We start from the raw sequence: 20,527 nt of genomic DNA, 5'->3' as shown, positions 1-20,527 counted from the left end.
ACACTTTCACTTACACACTTTTTTTTTTTTTTTTTTTTTTTTTGCGGTACGCGGGCCTCTCACTGCTGCGGCCTCTCCCGTTGTGGAGCACAGGCTCTGGAGGCGCAGGCTCCGGACGCGCAGGCTCAGTGGCCATGGCTCACAGGCCCAGCCGCTCTGCAGCATGTGGGATCCTCCCAGACTGGGGCACGAACCCACGTCCCCTGCATCGGCAGGCGGACTCCCAACCACTGTGCCACCAGGGAAGCCCCCACACTTTTGTTTTAATCACAGTGTATAGGCTATAACTTAACTTTTTCTTGATGACTCACTGTTAACACTAATATACTATGCTAAAATATAGTTTTGTTCTCAGCATCTATTATGGACTTACATCCTTAAGCATCAAACCAAACCAATCATCAAACCCCTAAGACTGTGTGTTAAGAGTAAATATGGTTTTGCCACTTCTATTCAACATAGTATTGGAAGTCCTAGCCAGAGCAATTAGGCAAGAAAAAGAAATAAAAGGCATCTGCACTACTGTTGGCAGATGACATGGTCTTATATGTAGAAAACCCTAAAGATCTACCTCCCCAACTCTTAGAATTAATAAATGAATACAGCAAAGTTTCAGGACACGAAGTCAACATATAAAACATAAAATCAGTTGTGTCTCTAGACAATAATAATGAAAAATCTGAAAAGGAAATTAAGAAAATAATTCCATTTACAACACATCAAAAAGAATAAAATATGTGGGAATAAACTTAACCACTGAAAACTATAAAATGTTACTGGAAGAAATTAAAGAAGATACAAATAAATGGAAAGATATCCTGTGTTCATGGATGGTAAGACTTAATATTGTTAAGCTGTCAATACTTGCAATATTCGACAACATGGTTGGACATTATGCTAAGTGAAATAGGCTAATCACAGAATGACAAATACTGCCTGATTCCACTTGTCTGAGGAATATAAAATAGTTTAATTCATGAATCAAAGAGTGGAATGATGGTTGACTGGGGGAGAGGGAAATGAGGAGTTGTTGTTCAATGGGTATAAAGTTCAGTCAAGCAAGATGAATAAGCTCTAAAGATCTGCTGTAAAACAATGCACCTACAGTCAATAATATATTGTAAACTTAAAAATTTGTTAAGAGGGTAGTTCTTTCCACAACAACAAAAGGATGTCAACTGCCCAAAGCAATCCACAGATTTAATGCAATCCCTTTCAAAATCCTAATGATATTTTTTGCAGAAATAGAAAAATCTATCCTAAAATTTGTATGAAATCGGAAAGGATCCTGAATAGTCAAAAAAAATCTTGAAAAAGCAGAACACAGTTGTAGGACTCATACTTCCTTACTACACAGCTTACAGTCATCAAAAGAGTATGGTACTGCCTCATGCTGGTCAGAATGGCCATCATTAAAAAGCCTACAAATAACAAATGCTGGAGAGGGTGTGGAGAAAAGGGAACCCTCCTACACTGTTAATGGGAATGCAAGTTGGTGCAGCCACTGTGGAAAACGGTATGGAGGCTCCTCAGAAAACTAAAAATAGAATTACCATATGATCCAGCAATCCCACTACTGGGCATACATCTGTACAAAACTATAATTCAAAAAGATACATGCACCCCTATGTTCATAGCAGCACTATTCACAATAGCCAAGACATGGAAACAACCTAAATGTCCACCAACAGATGAATGGATAAAGAAGATGTGGTATATATATACAATGGAATACTACTCAGCTATAAAAAAGAACGAAATAATGCCATTTGCAGCAACATGGATGCAACTAGAGATTATCATACTAAATGAAGTAAGTCAGAAAGAGAAAGACAAATACCATATGATATCACTTATATGTGGAATCTAAAATATGACACAAATGAAACTATCTATGAAACAGAAACAGAATCAGGGGCATAGAGCATGGACTGGTGGTTGCCAAGGGGGAGGGGGTGGGAGAGGGATGGACTGGGAGTTTGGGATTAGCAGATACAAAGTGGTATATACAGAATGGATAAACAACAAGGTCCTACTGTATAGCACAGGGAACTATATTCAATCCTGTGATAAACCATAATGGAAAAGAATATCAAGAAGAATATATATATATGTATAAATGAGTCACTTTGCTGTACAGCAGTAATTAACATAACTTTGTAATTCAACTATACTTCAATAAAAGATAAATTAAAAAAAAAAGAGTGTGGTACTGGCATAAAGACAGACACACAGACCAATGAAAGAGAACAGAGAGCTTAGAAATAAACCTGGCATATCTGGTCAAATGATACTCGACAAGAATGCCAACACTATTCAAAGGGGAAAGGAAAGTCTTCAACAAATGGTGTTAGGAAAACTGGATATCCACATGCAAAAGAATTAGATTGGGCCCTTATCTTACACATCATACAAAAATTAACTCAAAATGTATCAAAACCTAACCATAAAAGATAAACCTATTTAAAAAAACTTAGAAGAAAACACAGGGGAAAAGTTTCATGACACTGGATTCGGCAATGATTTCTTGGCTGTGACACAAAAAGCACAGGCAACAAAAGAAAAAAATAGGTAAACTGGATCTCATCAAAATTTAAAACCTTTTGTGCATCAAACGATACTATCAACAGAGTGAAAAGGCAACGCATGAAATGGGAGAATATATTTTCAAATCATAATATCTGATAAGGGACTTCTATCCTGAATATATAAAATACTCTTACAATTCAACAATAGAAAGACATATAACCCAATTAAAAAATGGGCAAAGGATTTCAATAGACTTTTCTCCAAAGATATAAAAACAGCCAATAAGTACATGAAAAGATACTAAACATCACTAGCCATTAGAGAAATGCAAATCAAAACCACAAGATACCATTTCACACCCATTAGGATGACTATTATTTAAAAAACAAAACAGAAAATAAGTGTTGGCAAGTTTATGGAAAAACTGGAATGCTTTACATTGTTGGTGGAAATGTAAAACGGTAGAGCCACTGTGGAAGATGGTATGGCAGTTCCTCAAAAAATTAAACACAGAATTACCATATGATTCAGCAATTCCATTTCTGGGTATATATCCAAAGGAATTGAAAACAGGGACTCATATTTGTACACCAATGTTCATAGCAGTTTTATTCACAATAGCCAAAAGGTGGAAACAACCCAAGTGTCCATCGATGAATGTGGATAAAAATAATGTGATATATACATACAATGAATTTTATTCAGCCTTAAAAGGGAAGGAAATTCAGATGCAAGCTATCACATGGATGAACCTTGAAGACATTATGTTAAGTGAAAATAAACCAGTCACAAAGAGACAAATATTGTATGATTCGACTTATATGAACTACCTAGAGTAGTCAAATTCATGGAGAAAGAAAGTAGAATGGTGGTTGCCAGGCGCTGGGGGAAGAGGAAATGAAGAGTTAACCGTTTAATGATTATGCAGTTTCAGTTTGAGAAGATGAAAAAATTCTGGAGATGGATGGTGGTGATGGCTGGGCAACAGTGTGAATGTACTTAATGACACTGAACTATATATTTAAGAATGGTAAAAATGGTAAATTTTATATTATATATATTTACCACAACTTAAAAAAAAACAGTAAACATGGTACAAGAGAAGTTCTACTGTGAGTTGTTAACTTTTCGTTAGAATGCACTCCACACCCCACCCTCATCCCTTGAAGTTAATCCAGAGCAATGTTTATATCTGGCCACTCAAAATAATATGCTCATTTTGCAAGACAGACTCATTTGACAGGAATTACAATATCATATGTCAATGTTTGATGGGTGTTTTCTGGGTAACCTAAACACTGACCAATTGCACTATCTCTACAGAGCCTGCCCTTACCCTAACATGCAGTCAGTGAGCCATCTCAGTCAAGTGACATTTAATAGGATGCTCAGTCATTGTGTATGAGCAACAGAAGAAAAGGATGAGTTATTGTCCTAAAGTTGCAGAGAGAAAAACAGAACACATAAGCCTTCCCATGAACTAGGGTTGCCAGATTTAGCAAGTAAAAATACAGGACACCCTGCTGTTTATCTGAAATTCAAATTTACCTTGGCATTCTGTATTTTATCTGGCAACACTCTGAAGTATTGGAAGTGAAGAAAAAATAAATCAAACAATCCAGAGTGTTTTGGGGCTACTGAGGTCTTAACAGGGATCCTAGACAGGGAAAAGTAGAAAAGCCCATTAAAAACATATTGGTTAACAAAAAAAAAAAGTACTGGTCTCCAGATACCATGCCCCTGCTTAATTCAGCTTAGGAGCTCTTTCCTGCTTTCAGTATCACTTTGTAAAGTTACAAAGATAAGTCAGAGAATGGTAGAAAGAAAAAGTAAAGAAGGATAAATCAAAGTTAGAAATGGGTGAGAACATACCCAGCTTCCAGTTAGGCAGGCCTTGCCTCAAAAAGGAACCTTAAACATTTAACAAAAAGGAACCTTAAACACTTAACATAAAAATCAGAGGAAATCAGATTCTGACCTGGCTCAAAGCAGAAAAGAAACAATGATGGTGAGTGTGCTATAGTCATACAGTAGGAGGGACACGGGTAGCAGAACACCAGAGAGAGTGGTGGGATCTCCCCTCTCCCCTAAACCGTATCACTGCTTAATTTCCACGGAGCCTGCTAAGAAACTCCAGTCACTATTTTACCTAGTAATATGCTGAGCCCCAGTGACAATAATGCCACTATTAGTCAGGCAACTACTTAGCTTATAAACTCCCGCAGCTTGCCAGCCATTGTTTCATCACTCAGCAATATCACCCACTTCCCCACGGAACCGGGGCCAAAACTGAGGTCGCCGAACCCTGTCTTAGCTTCAGGAAACTGAATCTGTTCAGGTCATCCTCTTAGGAATCAACAAAAACAGGTTTCAGGCTTTCTGTTCTTTGAGAATCCCATCTTTAAAAGGCCTGTGTTCTTGTTTATTACTGACACTGTTCACATAGCAGTAACCCCTGCCTGATTCTGGTCTACTGAGATATAAATGGCCCATATGACCTGATCATACTTCAGTAGTATTTAGGAATCTTTCATATTTCTCACACTAGGCCAGCCTGGGATGTCTACCCCTCCAGTGGAGGAAAGGGGAGGGGAGGTATCCAGGAGCTAAAAGGGTAAAATAACTGAGGTCATTCCTCCAACCTGTCCTGAAGCACTAGCTGACCAGCTACAGTGAGTAAGGTTTAAAGACTGTGGCTAGTCTCCACAGTTCTTCTTTAGAGGGAGCAGTTAGTCGCTAGGGCAAAAGGAGGGGCGTCACCTGGGTAAAGTTCTTTCAAGATTATCTGGGCAGCCTCTGAGGCACACTGACCAATAAAAATTTCTGCAGCCTTGGCCCTGACTTTTTTTTTTTTTTTGTAAACAGAACATAAAGGGAAATCAGCTGATAAATAGAAGCTTCTATGTAAATGACATTAGATGCATGAATTGAGACTGAATATGTTCAGTTCTATGCTCCCAACATAAGCACCACAAGTAATCCCCTAGATGCCCTTCCTTTTTTCCCACTTCATGTAACTAGTGACATTTTTCCCACTAAAGCACTCTGCCTCACAGCCTCTGCATTGGTCTCATTCATTCACCCACCCATTAAATATTTACTGAGTGCTACCATGTGCCAAGCACTGTGCTGGGCGCTGGAGATACAAATTAATAATGTACGGTCCTTGCCTCCAGGGCAGTCCCATGGTGTCCTCAGGGCCAGCCTGGTAATCCCAAGCCAGCCCTGGGCAACGGGAACACGGTGCCCTTTGCAACAGGTAAGAGCGGTAGCAGGGGACTGGCAAACTGCCAGTCCAAAGGTTTTCCCAAGGTAAAATGGGATGTGAGAGCGATCCCAGCCCGGCTCAGGCAGACACCAAGTTGGGAAGCAGGGGCCAAAGGGGCGGAGGGCGCAAAGGACCCGGTTGTGCGGAGGACCCCGCCGCAGTCGCCGGGCTGAGTGCTAAGCGGCCGCGCTACCCCAGAGCCGTCACTGGAGATGTGGGTACAACGATGACTACTGGGCGCGAGTCAGCTGAGGGGGTGTCTCCGAAGGGACACTTTGAGGAGACAGTTGGGGTGGATCTGGGGTGACGCCCAAAAGGATGGTTGGTCCTGGGTGTTTGAGGGTTCGGCGGATGGCAGAGCTGAAGGGTCAGGACAGGACTGAAGACGAGGTCGGTCCAGAGGGTCGAGGAAGACCGGAGGGTGAGGTTGCGGCGACGAGGGGGAAGGGCGGAAGGGAAGGGGCGCTAAGGGTTGGATAGGTGGGCAAACTGAGGGCTTTTCTCCTAAGGGATCATTTGGAACGCGAGGGCAGTGGGTCTCCGGGACTTCTTCCGATCCCGAAGAGACGTCCTACCTGGTTTCTCGCCTCAGTTTAGTCCTACGGCGTAGGCGGCGGCGTAGTCTCGCGCCCTGCAGGGGTCGTGTTGCAGCCTGGACCAGCAGGCGCCCCCCTTCTCTCAGACAGCTTGGTAACGTCCGGTCCCCCCTGCAGCTGTGGCGCCGATGGTCCGATCTGAATTGCCTTCATGCCGCCCCTCAGGACGGCCAGTGGTTCGGTCCGCTGTGGGCCAGCGGGTGCTCGCCCACCTCCCCGCTCCTGCGGCTCTGCGCGCAGCGAGTCACGCGCAGTGCTTTCCCGCGAGGGGAGCGAGCGGCGAGGCTTCAGCCGTGGCCCCGCCTTCTGCGGCGGCGCCCCGCCCCCTCGGGGGTGGTGCCGGGCTAAGCGGGCTGGGGTGTACTGGAACCCGGAGAACCCTCGCCCGCAGCCTAATTGCCCTGTGGAAGGCAGGTACATTTGCGCATCCACCTTAGCCTAATGCCGCGATTCTCTGCCCGACACCGCAGTAGAACCTCTTGGGAAAAACAGAAAAACAAAACTAAAGCCTGACCTCAGCCGAGACCAGTTGAACTGGAAGCACGGGTAGGGTGGAGTAGGGGTGGGATGGTGCCCAGCCTTGATATTTTTAAAAGCACCGCATGCGTAGCCAGGGTTAAAAAGCCCGGTAAAACCTACAACGGACAAAGACTGTCTCCTTTGGCTAAAAATTTAGTCAGGCTTTTCTGGGTCTGCCCTGGACTTAGGTTGACTTTGGGCTTTCCTCTTTGTCCTTGTAGAATCCAGTTTGAGCAAGGATCTCACTAAATCAGTTTATTGGAAGTTCTCCGCCCTTGGTATCTGACCATCCTTGGTGTCTTATCACCTTGGCCTGCCTTCAGCACGAATTCTGTTGAGTTGGTCTACCAAGAATCCCCCTTACCCCTGATGTTTCTTCTTAGTAACTGCTATGATCATGTCCCTCCAAAATTCAGATGTTGAAATCCTAACCCCCAAAGATTAGTAGGTGGGGCCTTCGGGAGGTGATTAGGTCATGAGGAGCTCTCATGATTAGGATTAATAGTTTTATAGAAGAGATCTCACAGAACTCCCTAGCCCAGTCCTCCAGGTGAGGAAATCTGTGACAAGAGAGCACTTAGCAACCATGCTGGCACCTTGATCTCAGACTTACAGCCTCCAGAACTGTGAGAAATTTGTTTATAAGCTACTCAGTCTGTGTTGTTTTTTGTTTGTTTGCTTGTTTTGTTTGGCCGCGTCGTGGGGCATGCAGGATCTTCGTCCCCAACCAGGGACCGAACCCGTGACCCCTGCATTTGGAGCACAGAATCTTAACCACTGGACCACCAGTGAAGTCCCTATGGTGTTTTATTATAGCAGCCAGAGCAGATTAAGGCTGTAATTTTCCACCCACTGACCCCTACCCTGCTCCTTGGCTAATAAATTACCACTTGTCTTTGTTGGGGTCTGAGTTGAACTCAATCTCTCCCCCACTGCAGCACCCATTGCAGTGGTTCCTATAGCTACTTCATGGTCCCTGCCCCCCTCAGCCCCCGTAAATAATACCTGCCTTACCATCTTTAACAAGTGTCATGAATAATTTTTACTTTAACGGAACTCATGCACTTCCTGCTCCTAGGCAGGGTGTATGTGGGACATTGAGGATTGTGTTGTCTTCTTCTTCTATCCAAAGAGGGGTGGGGACAGGTGGTCATTCAACAAATAGTTATTAGAACCTCACTAGGTTCCATCCTCTGTGAAAGAGTTGAGACTGAGACCCTGTGCTCTTCCAAGACCCAGGCTTGTTGGGTCAAGGAAGCAGATAAATGTAATACTGTGTAATGCATCCTCAGGCTTCACAGAAGGCATGTGAGCTGAGCTTGGAAAAATGAGTGGGAGGTAAAGGGTGTGAAGGAATCAGCATGTGCAAAAGAACAGAGGGGCAAAACAACTGATATGATTGAGATGTGGGACGTGATGGAGAGAGCACAGCAGAGATGGTCAGGGGTGTGATAATGAAGAGCCTTCCATGACATGCTAAGGAGTTGGGACTCATCCAGCAAGCAGTGGAGAGACACTTTATGTGAAGGCAGGAATGGTAAATCAAATATGAATTTTCGAACTACAATTCTGGGGGCAAAGTGGAGAGGGCTAGGACCAGCCAGGGAGACCAATGGAAAACTGGATGTTTGTGCAGTTAAATGGTGCAGGGTGGGGACTTAGCCTAAACTAGGCCAATTGGAATCCCTTCCCTGAAAATTTGGATTTGGGGGAGAGAGAATTACACCCTTACTCATTGTTAGACTTATAATGGAAATTTGAGAGTGCCGAGTGACTATCTTTTACTTGTCAAATGGCCTGAGTAGCAGAGAAAACCAGTTTGCTGAGAAGTATCAATCTGTGGCCTAGAGAGGAGTCAAGTCTAGACACAAAGAGACTCTACTCCCCAGCAGCTGGTTCTGCTTCTTACTGAGGCGAGCTTGATTGTTGCCCTAGGTTGATGGCATATCCTTCTATCCATTCATATAGTCTCATTTTTGGCTTCAGCAAGTGGGGGTTACTTCCCGTTATTTGTGTTAAGGGATAATTTTTCAAAAAGGTAAAATCATGAATCTTATACAAATATAAAATAAATCTATATTAAACTCACTAATTAATGAGAGAACCAGTAAGACACTAAGACTGGTTCACATGAGTATTTGACTTTTAGAAATGTAAATTCTCTACCAGACAAAATTAATTTGCATCACTGGGAATAGGAATTATTTGCATTGTTATGGGCAAAAATATTTTGCATTATTATCAGTATTTGAACAGATTTGAACTTAAGAAATCTCACTCTAGTTGGAATGTAGATATTGAATTAGAGGAAAGTAAAGAGACCAGTTAGGAGACTGTGGTAATTATGATGAGAAATGGGAGGGTCTGAATTAGGACAGTGGCTGAGGGGTTAGATAAGAGGAGATAGATCTAAGAGAGATTAAGGGTATAGAATCTATAGCAGTGGTCCCCAACCTTTTTGGCAACAGGGACCAGTTTCGTAGAAGACAGTTTTTCCACGAATGGGGGTGAAGATGGTTCAGGCGGTAATATGAGCGATGGGGAGCGGCAGATGAAGCTTTGCTCGCTTGCCCACCACTCACCTCCTGCTGTGTGGCCTGGTTCCTAACAGGCCGCAGACCGGTACCGGTCTGCAGGCCGGGGATTGGGGACCCCTGATCTATAGGACATAGTGATTAATGTGTCATTGGGGGGTGGGGGTAAAGTAGAGTGAATAGTCTAGCATGACTCTCAGGATCCTCCAAACGCTGAGTTTTCTCCAAAACTCTTTGTACATATCTTAGAAGATTTGGAGCTAGAATTACAGGGAAATGTTGGGGCTAGGACAGTGCTCCCTTGTTTCTCTGTTTCTGGCAGTGGTAAATATGGTTATTTCCCCCACAGTTTCTTATAGAAAAAGATGTTAAGGATGAGCCAAATGGTCCCGTGACCTTTCCCTGTTCCTGAGAAGCTGTAGATGAGGAACAAGTATAAGCCTATGTAAGTTGGAATCACCTCTCTGTTTTTGCTATTGGCAGCTATCCCATCTAGCTCAAGTGAAAAGATCTCATCACCAACTCAACTTCAGAAAACCCCTCATGGGGTGCTCTCCCGGAATGAAACAGTGTCTTGTCTGTTTCCCTTTGGACATCTGCTTTATTCTTCTCTCTATAGACTAGACACATTGGCGTACTTATCTTCATACTTATAGCAAGTCATGGCCACTTTAAAACGGAGGCCTCTCTTCCTGAAACTATATGACCTTTTAGTAACTATTCTCATCACTGACTTAGTTTCTTGGAATTCTAATTCCCAGAGAGAGCAGGTATATTGGGATTATATATCCACTCTTCACCAGTTGTGGCTGGGAGTAGTGGAGTCAACTGGCACAAATAGGGGACGACCTAGACCCACCCCATCATCAGGAGCTGTGTGGGAAGAGTCAGTAATCTATGGATTTAGCACCATTGAGTAAGTCAATGGGCTCATTTGATAAACCAGTACCTGCATCTTCTGTAGCCCACCCACAAAGTCCTTTGGTTTTATCTTCAAAATATATCCTCTATTCATCCACTTATTTTTTCACTGCTTCCACCCTAGTCTAAGCCACCACCATTCCATGCCTAGACAACTGTAACTGCCTCCTAAATAGTCTCCCTGATGTCACTTTTGCACTCCTATTGCCCATAGAATAGCCTGACCAGTCTTTTCAAACTGGCCTTAAAGCCCTCCACTGCTTCTCATCAGACCTATCTAACCACACTCCCCTTTGCTCACCATGTTTTGTCCACATTAGGCTTCTGTTTCTTATATACAAAGCTTGCTCCTGTCTTCAGGACTTTACACTACTTACTCTGCCTGGCATGTCTTTCCATTAGATTTTTGCAAAGCTAGATCCTTCTAGTCACTTAAGTCTCATGTCACATGTTATTTCCTCAGAAAGTCCTTTTCTGACTACCAAATATAAAATTAGCTACCCCTCCCCCCTCACAGCCTCTCACTGTTAAAGCAGCTGTTGCAGTATCTTCATAGCACTTATTATCTGAATGATCTAGTTTACTTTGAGATTGGCTCTTCTACTAGAACATAAGCTTCATGGTAGCAGAAACCTTTTCTGTTGTCTTTCACTGTATTGGCAGCATCTAGAACAGTGCCCAGACATGGTAGATGCTCAATAAATATTTGTTGTATATGGGTGAATGTGATGAAAGGGAGTGTGTGTGTGTGTGTGTGTGTGTGTGTGTGTAATTGGAACCTTGAAAGAATGGAATTTGTGGGGTCAGTTTAACTATAAAACCATTTTATTTTGTTTTCTACTCTTTTAACCTATTTATGAGACTTTGACTTCATGAATTTCCTGGTCAATTTTAGGTAGCAATCAGTACTTGTTACTTTAAGTTTCACTTGAATAATTAAGATGTCCACACTAATGAAATTATTTTTTAAACTTCTTACTTTAAAAATAAAGCGTTTCCCATCTCTCAGCTTGGCCCTATTGCAGGTGGCCATGTTCAGTGGGGCTTAGTAGATGTCTATCATTTCCCACTATCTCTTTCCCATGCCCCAGTTTGCTAATCTTCTTTCTCCAGGGTTTGAGCAGGGTGGAGGGAGAAGAAGGTTCTTACTTGACTAATACTGTCATAAACTAGTTTTAGTGTTTGGCAGGTATCTAAACCTGACAGGAAATTGGGTGTCAGTGAAGGCTCCCAGAGGAAGTGACCAAAGCCGCTGAGATTGAAGATCAGATACACATTAGCTAGATAAAGGAAAGAATATATTCTAAGAGGAGAGAACAGAAAGGGCCAAGGCACAGTGGTTTCTGAAGATAGTGGAACCTTTGGGGAATTGCAAATAATTTAGTGTGTGCAGCAGAAAGTGGCGATGAAGCTGGGGAGGTAGGCAGCACCAAGGCAGGAAAGCTATGATGATTCACTAAAGGACTTTAAACTGGCAAATGACATGATCTGATTTGTATTTTTGAAAAATCACTCTCTGTGGTGTGGATCATGGATTGGAAAGAAGCACAATCAAAGGCAGGGAGACCTGAGAGGAGGATGTTGGCATAATCTAGGCAAGAAACAATGAAATCAATGGGATTGGGAACAAATAGGAAGAGAAAGACTTGAAGACATTTCTAAGACAGAGTATATGGAACTTGGTAACAGAATGGATTGGATTAGAGGAATGGAAGGGAGCTGTCCAGAAAGACTTCCAGTTTTTTGGTTTGAGCTACTGGGTGGTAGTGCTATTCAGGGAAACAAGAAAAATAGTCAAAGAAGCAGATTTAAATATTCTTTCATTTTATTTGTTCATTTATTCAGTAGACATTTATTAAAGGCCCATTATATGTTATGAATAGATAAGTAAATCAATGATTACAATGCCCTGTGATAAGTGTCACTGACAGAGGTATACACAGGGGAGCAATTGAATAAATAGGACAGATATACAAAAGTCACACTGAGGAATTAGGGTAAGCTCTTGCAGGAGACAATGCCTAATCTGAGTTTTTAAAAAATTGAGGTAAAATTCTCATAACATAAAACATTCTCATAACCCTTTTTAAGTATACGGTTCACGGGCACTTAGTACATTCACAATGTTGTTCAACCATCACCTCTACTTAGTTCCAAATATTCCGAGTTTTGAAGGGTGACTAGGAATTTGCTTGATGAAGAAGGGGGTGAGGGAAAGCATTTTAGGATATGAGAACAGCATGCTTGACCACATGAAGACCAGAAATAGCATGACTGGAGTGAATGCAGATGGGGGAGAAGTAGATGATGAGACTAGAGAGGGCCTAATAATAATATGTTCATATTTTACCTTGATCCTGAAGGCGTGCAAAATTCTTAAAGGGTGCTGAGCTGGGGCTTGATATGATCAAGTTTGCAGTTCAGAAAGATAACTCTGGAAATGGTACCGGTGATACTTTAGATAGGGGAAAGCCAGGAAGATGAGAGGGGAGATTTTATGCAGTAATCCAGGTCAGAGATGATCAAAGTCTAAACGAGGACAATGGTAGTAATAATGGAGGGAACTGAAAACAGGACATGATGAAGATGCTGAATTTACATTACTTGATGACTTATTAGACATCAGACTATATAGGAAGAGTATTGTATGATTCCCATCATTCTGCTTTGGGTGAATGGGATGATGGTAGTGACATCCTGGGGTGAAATTTTGGGGGAAAATGTTTAATACAGGTTGGTGAGTTTCCTGAGATTCAACTAAGTGAAGGGTCTTAGAGTCAGTTTAATAAATGGATCTGGATCTCAGAAGAGAGATCTAGGATAGAGAGAGAGTTGAGAATCTTCTTTCTATTGGTAAATAAAGTCATGAGATTAGAAGTTGTCACTCAGGAAAAGTGTACAAAGAAAAATGAGCAGAGAACCTAGGGCTGAGCTTTGGGAACTAATATTTAAGGTGTGCAAAGAGGATAGAGCTATATGGTTAAAAGATGTGGTCATACTGAGGCCAAGATAGGGTTTAGGAGCAGGGGGAAAAACTGGAATGGAAGTGAAAACGTAGTTGGGGGGGGAGGGAAATACTGGTCTCGTTCAAAAGGGGTCTATAGACCAATGATATTGCTTGGCCTAAGTTATTATCACTGGGGCCCTAACAGACAATACAAATCTCTCTACTCGAAAATCAGCAATTTATTACTTATCTATAAACTTGTTAGAAGCAATTTCCCAAGTACATACAATTTCTTCTCAAAATAATTTTATGGAATGAAGACAAATGTTCACCAATTATGGCTTATGTCCCTCAAGAAAAGATTTTTTTAAATCCCCTGCAGTCTCCCCCTCCCAGTTCTGAGGCCTGAAAAGGTATCAGTTCTTGGGTCAAAGGGGTCAAAGAGAAGAGAAGGTGGCAAAATCTTGAGCTGTCCTATCAAGGCAGGAACCACCTCCATTCTTTCTTTGGTCCAGAAACTCTCCTTTAGCTTCTTATGACCAACTTTTCATAGCTGCCTCTTCCTTTTGCTACCCAGGCCCTGAATCCCTCAGATAAACCTGAGAAAGGTACCTGGGTGAATATGTTTGTGGGGAGCCCTGGCAAAATTTATGGTTGCTCTGGGTATGGGAAATAGGGCCCAAACTAAGATTCTTAGGTCCTATTTTCTTTTCCCTTCCCCACATTCCCCCTCTTCACCCATTATTTCCACATTTGCTTGTATGGATTAAAACTTGGAAGGGCTGGTAGAGGGAGGCCTGACATCGCTTTTTCTTGAAATGCTGTAACTCTGACAGATGTCTGGGGGCCCTTTACCTTTCCTTGCCTTACCTGGGCATAGCCTTCTAGGGAATGAAGAGGCTGAGCCCCTGGAGTGAGAGTGGAAGAACAGGTTTATGCTGGTTTCCAGGGATTCTAATCTCTCCTTATTAAGTTGTGTGAATACAAGGGAGGAAGAGCAATGACTGACTCCTTTAGGGCTTCTGTAAAGGCCTCTACTTTTTAAAAGGAAAGCTGTTTTTCTTGGACATTTTGGCCCTCATTGTCTTGCCGGAAGTGATGAGGGCCCCAAAGCCCTGTTTGTGGGAGAACGCATAGGCAGAACGTTGAGAGCTTGCATGTTTCCGTTTGGTCCGGCTTGGGTGTGGCAGTGGATGTCTCATGCAATGATGAATTCTGTCAATAATCTAAAGCCAAAGCATGGGGGACAGGGTTTTTAATCCACAGAAGCAAAGGCAAAGAGGGTCATGAATTATATCTCGGTAGATTCCCTGTTCCACTCACCTTGTCCACACTGACGGGCCAGAATAGTGGTTTGAGAAATTGGTACCCAATCACAGGCAACATACAGAGGACCACACTGAGGACAATACCCAGCCACATTTGCGGCAGGTTCAGAGTGTTCCTGGCCACACCTGTAAACAATGAGCCAGAAGGGAAAGGCAGAACCAGAGCCTAGAGGAAGGGGGCTGTCAGCCAGAACTTAGGTCTATCTCTTCAGTCCAAAGAAAGAAGTTATTGATTTGGAGACAGTTAGTCTCCTGAGAAATAATATAAATGTGAAAGGATTGCACTGAGGTTAGGTCCTTGGTGCAGCCAAAGTCACTGTGAATTCACATGCCTTTGTCTCCCTCTAAAGGCCGGGCAGGGCAGGAGAGGTGGGGGTAGGTTATAGGAATCCTAGAGCATTGGCCTGGACACAAAAATGCGGTAGAGGGTTTTGGAAGGGAAAAATGAGTGGCTTGACAGGAGGTAGAAGCCAGCTACATCTACACGTCGACTCTGTCTGTATTTTGTCCTCATCACAGTGGAGATGAGAGAGAGGGAAATTAATGTGGGAGATAAGAAGGCAGTATGCCACAGTAGAAAGGACATTGGACTGGGAACCAGGAGACCTAGATTTGAGTTATTTTTTAAAAACCTCCAGTCTCTAAAATGGTGTAATAATCCTTGCCCTGTCTGTCTCACAGGATGCTTGTAGAGACCAAATTAGGTAAGAAGCTTAAAAATATCTTAGAGACTCTAATGAGGTAAAATATTTCACCCAGCTAGATTTTGAGTCCTTTTAGGGCTGAGACCATGTCATAATCATATATATATATATGATATGTATATATATAATATATATATGATATATATATGACAGAGCCTAACACATAGTAATAGCTGCTCAGTAAACATTTATTAAACAAATGTACTTGGTTCACACTACCACCCCCAGCCCCAGCCCCTTGCCACAGACTGGGCAGAATCTTACCTAGGAACTGGAAGATGTTGGGGAACATTAGGCACAAGCCATCACTGTACAGGAAGAATAAGATGCAAAAGTAGAAGCCCAGGCTACCCCAGGTGAAGATGTGGCTTATCATTGTCCAGTAGGTTGTCTCCAGGGCAATCTGAAAAGCACTCTCTTATGTTCATTAGTCTACAACCTGGGACCTGTCAGCCACCTCCCTTCTCCAATTTTGTAAAGGAGGATGCTCCCTTCCCACCTTCCCTCCCTCCTTCCCTTCCTCTCTTCCAGACAGGCTCCCCACCCAATCCCCTTACCCCACCACTGGCCACACCTGCACTGTGACCACGCAGAGCAAGGAGGTCTGCACTATCATGGAGAAGGACTGGTAGTCGGAGATTTCCTTCCCATCACTGCGCACTGAATTGTAAACGGTCCCCATAGGGATAAAGAACAGCACTAAGGAACTGTAGATCCCATGCATCAAACACTTCACAAATTCCTTCTTGTTGAAATAGAGGTTGTGCTGGCCTGGCTCATACAGCTCTGGGAAACGTAGGCTCCATGTTTCATTCACATCCTGGAAGCACCAGAGGGTAAGAAGGAAGGCTCAGGGTCTCTCCATAGAAGATCCCATTTCTAACAGACTAGAGGCTTCTCCCCTTACTGAGTCTGCTGTTAGGCTGCCTAGGAGTTTCCTCATGGATTACTTGAGAAGTGGAACCAGAGAACAGAGCAGTGACCACAGACCCTTCCTAAAGTCCTACTCTCCAGGCAAGGATATACGTGGTGGAAGAAAGCTAGAAGGGCAAGATGTGGAGTTAAGAAAGGGGGCAATTAGGATTGGGAATAGCTGAAGGGAGGACTGGAGCTTGGGATGGGGAAGGCAATTGGGACATGAGTCCCCAGTTTTAAGTGTTCCTTTAGTTGAATATCCTTTGTGTCAAAAGCCAGTTGGAAGAAAGTGGGAAGCCAATGGAGACAAGTTAGTCCCTTAGAGGTATCTGTGTTCTGTGATGCTGCTCCCATTCCCATAGCTACTGGGAATTCAGGTGAGGGAATTCTCTGCGTGGATGACATTGGATCATCTTTATCTGCTAAATCCAAAACTTTGGATAACAAAGCTGGAGGCTTGTTTTGAGATGTTGTGGATCCCTAGAGTTAGACCATTGAAGCTGGATAGGACTGTTGAATGACATAACTCACCCCCCTTGTTGCTCTGAGGCTGTCAGCTACTTTACGGAGAATTTCCCTTCCTACCCCGATGGAGACCAGGAACCATGATCCCATGATGTCTTCTTTCAGCTACCTTATTTCTCTTTGGAGGCCCCTTTTCTATTCCATGTGCCCAGGACTGGAGATTGGGTAGAAGAGGAGGGAGAGGTAGGGCACCAGGACCCTCAATGCCCAGGGAATTTCTGAGAGGGCTAAATGGTATCCCCTAGGCTGACTCCCTATGATTCAAGGCATCATATACCCATACTCCCATGTTTGGCCTTCAGGATTCCCACCTAGGCCTCCCTGAATTGGCTTATCTCATTATCTCTCTATGGGTCGCTCCTTTCTTGAAGCCCCTTGCTTTACCTAGTCCTGCACCAATAACTCTATTTCCTTTCACTTTTTTACACACTCGATTTACTCTGCAGCACAATTTCTGTGTTTCTCTCTACAAAGATAAAATTCACACAGGAAAACTTGGATTTCTACAACTGATGTTTATTCTCTGTGGCAGAGGATTCTTTACTTTATCCAATGATACCTCTGTAGGTGATCAGCTCCCTCCCTTGCTCTGTAAATTATTCCATTTACATTTGACTTTGTAGAGCTTGGCTATTGCTGTCCTCCTCACTCCTGGGAATACTCTTCAAGGGCCCAGGGGCTTCAGCCCTAACACGCTTGCTGCTGGTCTTACCTGGTCAAACAGACTCAAGCCCAGGACAGGGAGGGAGGTGTAGACCAGGTTGTAGAAAGTGATAAACCAGGTATCATAAACTGTCTGGAAGAATACCAAGGAGATTTCTTAGACTCTTCTCTTCTCCAAAGTCTCAGCTCCACCTCCCAGGTCCAAGAGAAGCCCTTCTGCCCTCCACCTACCCATCACCATACCAACCTAGAGCAGGATTTGGATTTCCGAAATCTGACTGAGAAGGCTGACCCCAGACTCTGTTTGGTCCCTGGGTCCCAGGCTGGGGTAAGTCCACATCAAACTTGTTTGTGGCCAACCTGACAAGGCTGATTTAGACCAACACCACCATGACCTGTACTGCTCCTCCCTACACAGAAAGGACCCAGAGTGGCTGCTAGGGAATGCTAGGTGTAGCCCTGCACTCCCAGGCATGTAAGCCTCTGGGTTCTTTATCTGCTTATGGCATTCAGTAGTTTCTATAACCCTGGACATTTTCTAACACTGGCAAGCAGAACAGACCCGATGACCCTTCCCCAGCTGGGTGCTTCATTCTGGGCCTAGAGAGGGCTCCTTTCTTTACTAACCACAAGAGGTCAGCAGTAACACATACATACACATACACCTCCCACAAACCAGGCTGGCTTTGTTAGACACTAGGGGTAGACAAGCCTACTATTGTCTGCTGACTGGTCTGTTTCCCCTGGAGCCCAAGGTAACAAAGGTAGTAGGGATCTCCCAAGATAATCATTCCTGAGGTTGTTTCTCTTTGGGAATCCTTGAGAGACTCCTGAAAAACTTCTCATAGGAAAAGGGACTTCTCGTAGAACATCAACATCCAAGTGTCACCTCTCCCCACTTGTGGGGGAGGCTTCATATTCATTAGAGGAAAGATAGGGTGTGTTTGGCAGTGTGGTATGTCTGGGTGAGGAAGGAGAAGTAAAGGGAAGCTGTGTTTCCAAGTATGGCTACAGGTAAATGCCAGAACTAGTCTGTCTGGCAAGACCCAAAGGCCCCTTGAGACTTAGCCTGTTCCATAAAGATTACTCTGGACCCTAAAAACCCTCCCAGATCCAGGAATCTCACCCCCACCCCCATTACATATGTTTGGAAATTCTAGGTCTCTGTGTCATGGAAAAGATGAAAATATCTCAAGGGAGAGTTCTGTTGGTAGGAGTCAAGGCCAAGTCAGAGCCAGGACAGAAAAGTTAGTGTTTAGAAATCTAAGGTTAAGTGTCGGGTTAGGAGATGGGATCATCATGGGTGAGGAGTTTAATGGATAGATGACAGCACGTCATACACACGTCTCTAGAGGAGAAAAGGGGTTTGAACTGGTTGAAGTGGGGGGCGATTAGAAAAGACCCAGTTGACGAGAGTGGGGAATGCCACTTGACTTCCTACCTGTGCAGAGAACCCGCTGTAGAAGGCATACCAGAAGTGCACCAGAGTGAAGGCAAAGTTTTTGTAAAAGAAGTAGCTGAGAAACTTGCACATGCGATTATAGGACCAGCGGCCGTGGACCAAGAGTAGACGCTGAAGATAGCGGAACTGGGAGAAGGCGTAGTCACTGTTGAGCATGGCCTGCATTCCCTCCTGGCCATTGATGCCGACTCCAATGTGGGCAGCTGCAAAGAAACCCCAGAAACTTCTCAGCCACAGAGCTTGTCTTCTGGGCTCCCGGCCTGGGAAGTGCCGGGAAGTGTAAAAGGAAGGCTGAGATCATGTTGCATAAGCCCCTTATTTTACATTTGAAAAACACTGGTGGGCCCAGCTCAAGGTGGCACTCACTTATGGAGTCTTTTCTCCTTAGTGGATTGCCCCTCCCCCACAAGTCAGACAACAACTCCTTCATCTGCCCTTTGTTTCGGATGCTGCCACTCAAGAACGCCACGTACAGCTAGTACTAGAAAACTGTCCTTGATGGTTTTGCACCTACTATAGCCATCTGGGCTCTTCCCTACTGCCCAGATGCTGAGGTAAAAATTTCTTGTTATCTCTCGAAGTCACTTAAATCAATTAAAGACGCAGGATGAATGTCAACCTAACATAGTTTTTAATTACCTAAGTTTACCTAAGGAGCCAAAATCCAACTGTTGGGAGGAATACGTGATGTACATACTTTGTTAGTAAGAAACGAGTTCTTCAGGAAGCTTAAGGTGACTTTTTCTGGATAAAGCAAGGATTATGCTTGATGGAAGGTAAGACTTAAGTTTCTAAAAGTTTTAATCAGTCTGTTGTAATATAGGCCAAATTCTTTGATCTTCTGGTATATACCTATTACATTGCTTAACAGAATAACTGAAACCTCTAAGGCTCTAAAAGCCAATGAAGTTCTAGAAAGTGGGGAAAAGAGCAAGAACACTTCCTAGTATTGAAGCCGAGGCTGGAATATCTGCTAGTGTTTCCAGTACGGGGAGAGGTTGGACTAGAGGACCCCTAGATGTTATCCATATCTCACAGAACCACAAGTTGCTGGAGGCTAACAACATTCAGCTGAAATTAGCACCAGTTTCAGCCATTTGCTTCTGTTGGTCCGAAGCATCAGTAAGTTTGCTGTTCTTCTCCAGCCAGGGGAGTCAGGGCAAGCTCTTGGGAATATTGCCTCAGAGAGGAAAAGATCCCTGCCTCAGGCTGCACAGCTAATTCCCTGGTTGGGCAGCCCTGTAGTCTGTCTAACATTGCTCAGCCCTACAGCCTTCAAAAAAGGAACAGACCACGACTCCTGCCCAGGGGTCCTTTCTGTGGGCTTTGATGCCATCTCAGAAAGATGGCGTTGTAGTTGCACAGCCTGTTGTTCTGTGAATATGCACACGTGTTCTTATTGGAGCCATGGGTATCTGAGTGTGTGTGAGTGTTAACATACATGAATCTGAATGTGTGTGCATGACTGTGGATGTGGGCTGGTGTAATGATGTGTAAACAAGTGGGAACTGAGGTGTAGAGGAACACGAATGAAGCTGCAAAACACTATAAATGTACAATACATATGATATGCAGGAGAGTGAGCCAGCAACACAGTGCCACCCAGATCAGTTTTG

General features: G+C 43.7%; 2 protein-coding genes across 5 annotated transcripts in view; both read right to left on the bottom strand.

Annotated features, from left to right (window-relative positions):
- Window positions 1-6,605, bottom strand: part of RUSC2 (RUN and SH3 domain containing 2) — a 57,354-nt gene extending 50,749 nt beyond the window's left edge. For both annotated transcript variants that reach the window (XM_033858226.2, XM_073806252.1), the window contains exon 1: window positions 6,373-6,605. The gene's annotated coding sequence lies outside the window, so the exon portion shown is untranslated. The remainder of the gene's footprint in view (window positions 1-6,372) is intronic.
- A 6,930-nt stretch (window positions 6,606-13,535) lies between these two features.
- Window positions 13,536-20,527, bottom strand: part of LOC101330367 (phospholipid-transporting ATPase FetA-like) — a 93,548-nt gene continuing 86,556 nt past the window's right edge. For all 3 annotated transcript variants that reach the window (XM_019949043.3, XM_073806253.1, XM_033858231.1), the window contains 6 exons: window positions 18,891-19,114; window positions 17,499-17,582; window positions 15,921-16,166; window positions 15,611-15,749; window positions 14,638-14,768; window positions 13,536-14,540 (listed from right to left, as the gene is read on the bottom strand). In XM_019949043.3, the coding sequence (XP_019804602.3) occupies window positions 14,349-14,540; window positions 14,638-14,768; window positions 15,611-15,749; window positions 15,921-16,166; window positions 17,499-17,582; window positions 18,891-19,114 (1,016 nt within the window). In that variant the 3' untranslated portion in view covers window positions 13,536-14,348. The remainder of the gene's footprint in view (window positions 14,541-14,637; window positions 14,769-15,610; window positions 15,750-15,920; window positions 16,167-17,498; window positions 17,583-18,890; window positions 19,115-20,527) is intronic.

The sequence above is a fragment of the Tursiops truncatus genome, chromosome 6 (assembly GCF_011762595.2).
Source record: "Tursiops truncatus isolate mTurTru1 chromosome 6, mTurTru1.mat.Y, whole genome shotgun sequence".
NCBI classification, from domain to species: domain Eukaryota; kingdom Metazoa; phylum Chordata; class Mammalia; order Artiodactyla; family Delphinidae; genus Tursiops; species Tursiops truncatus.
Note: the sequence above shows the minus strand (reverse complement) of the source record. Positions and strands in the feature narration are given on the sequence as shown.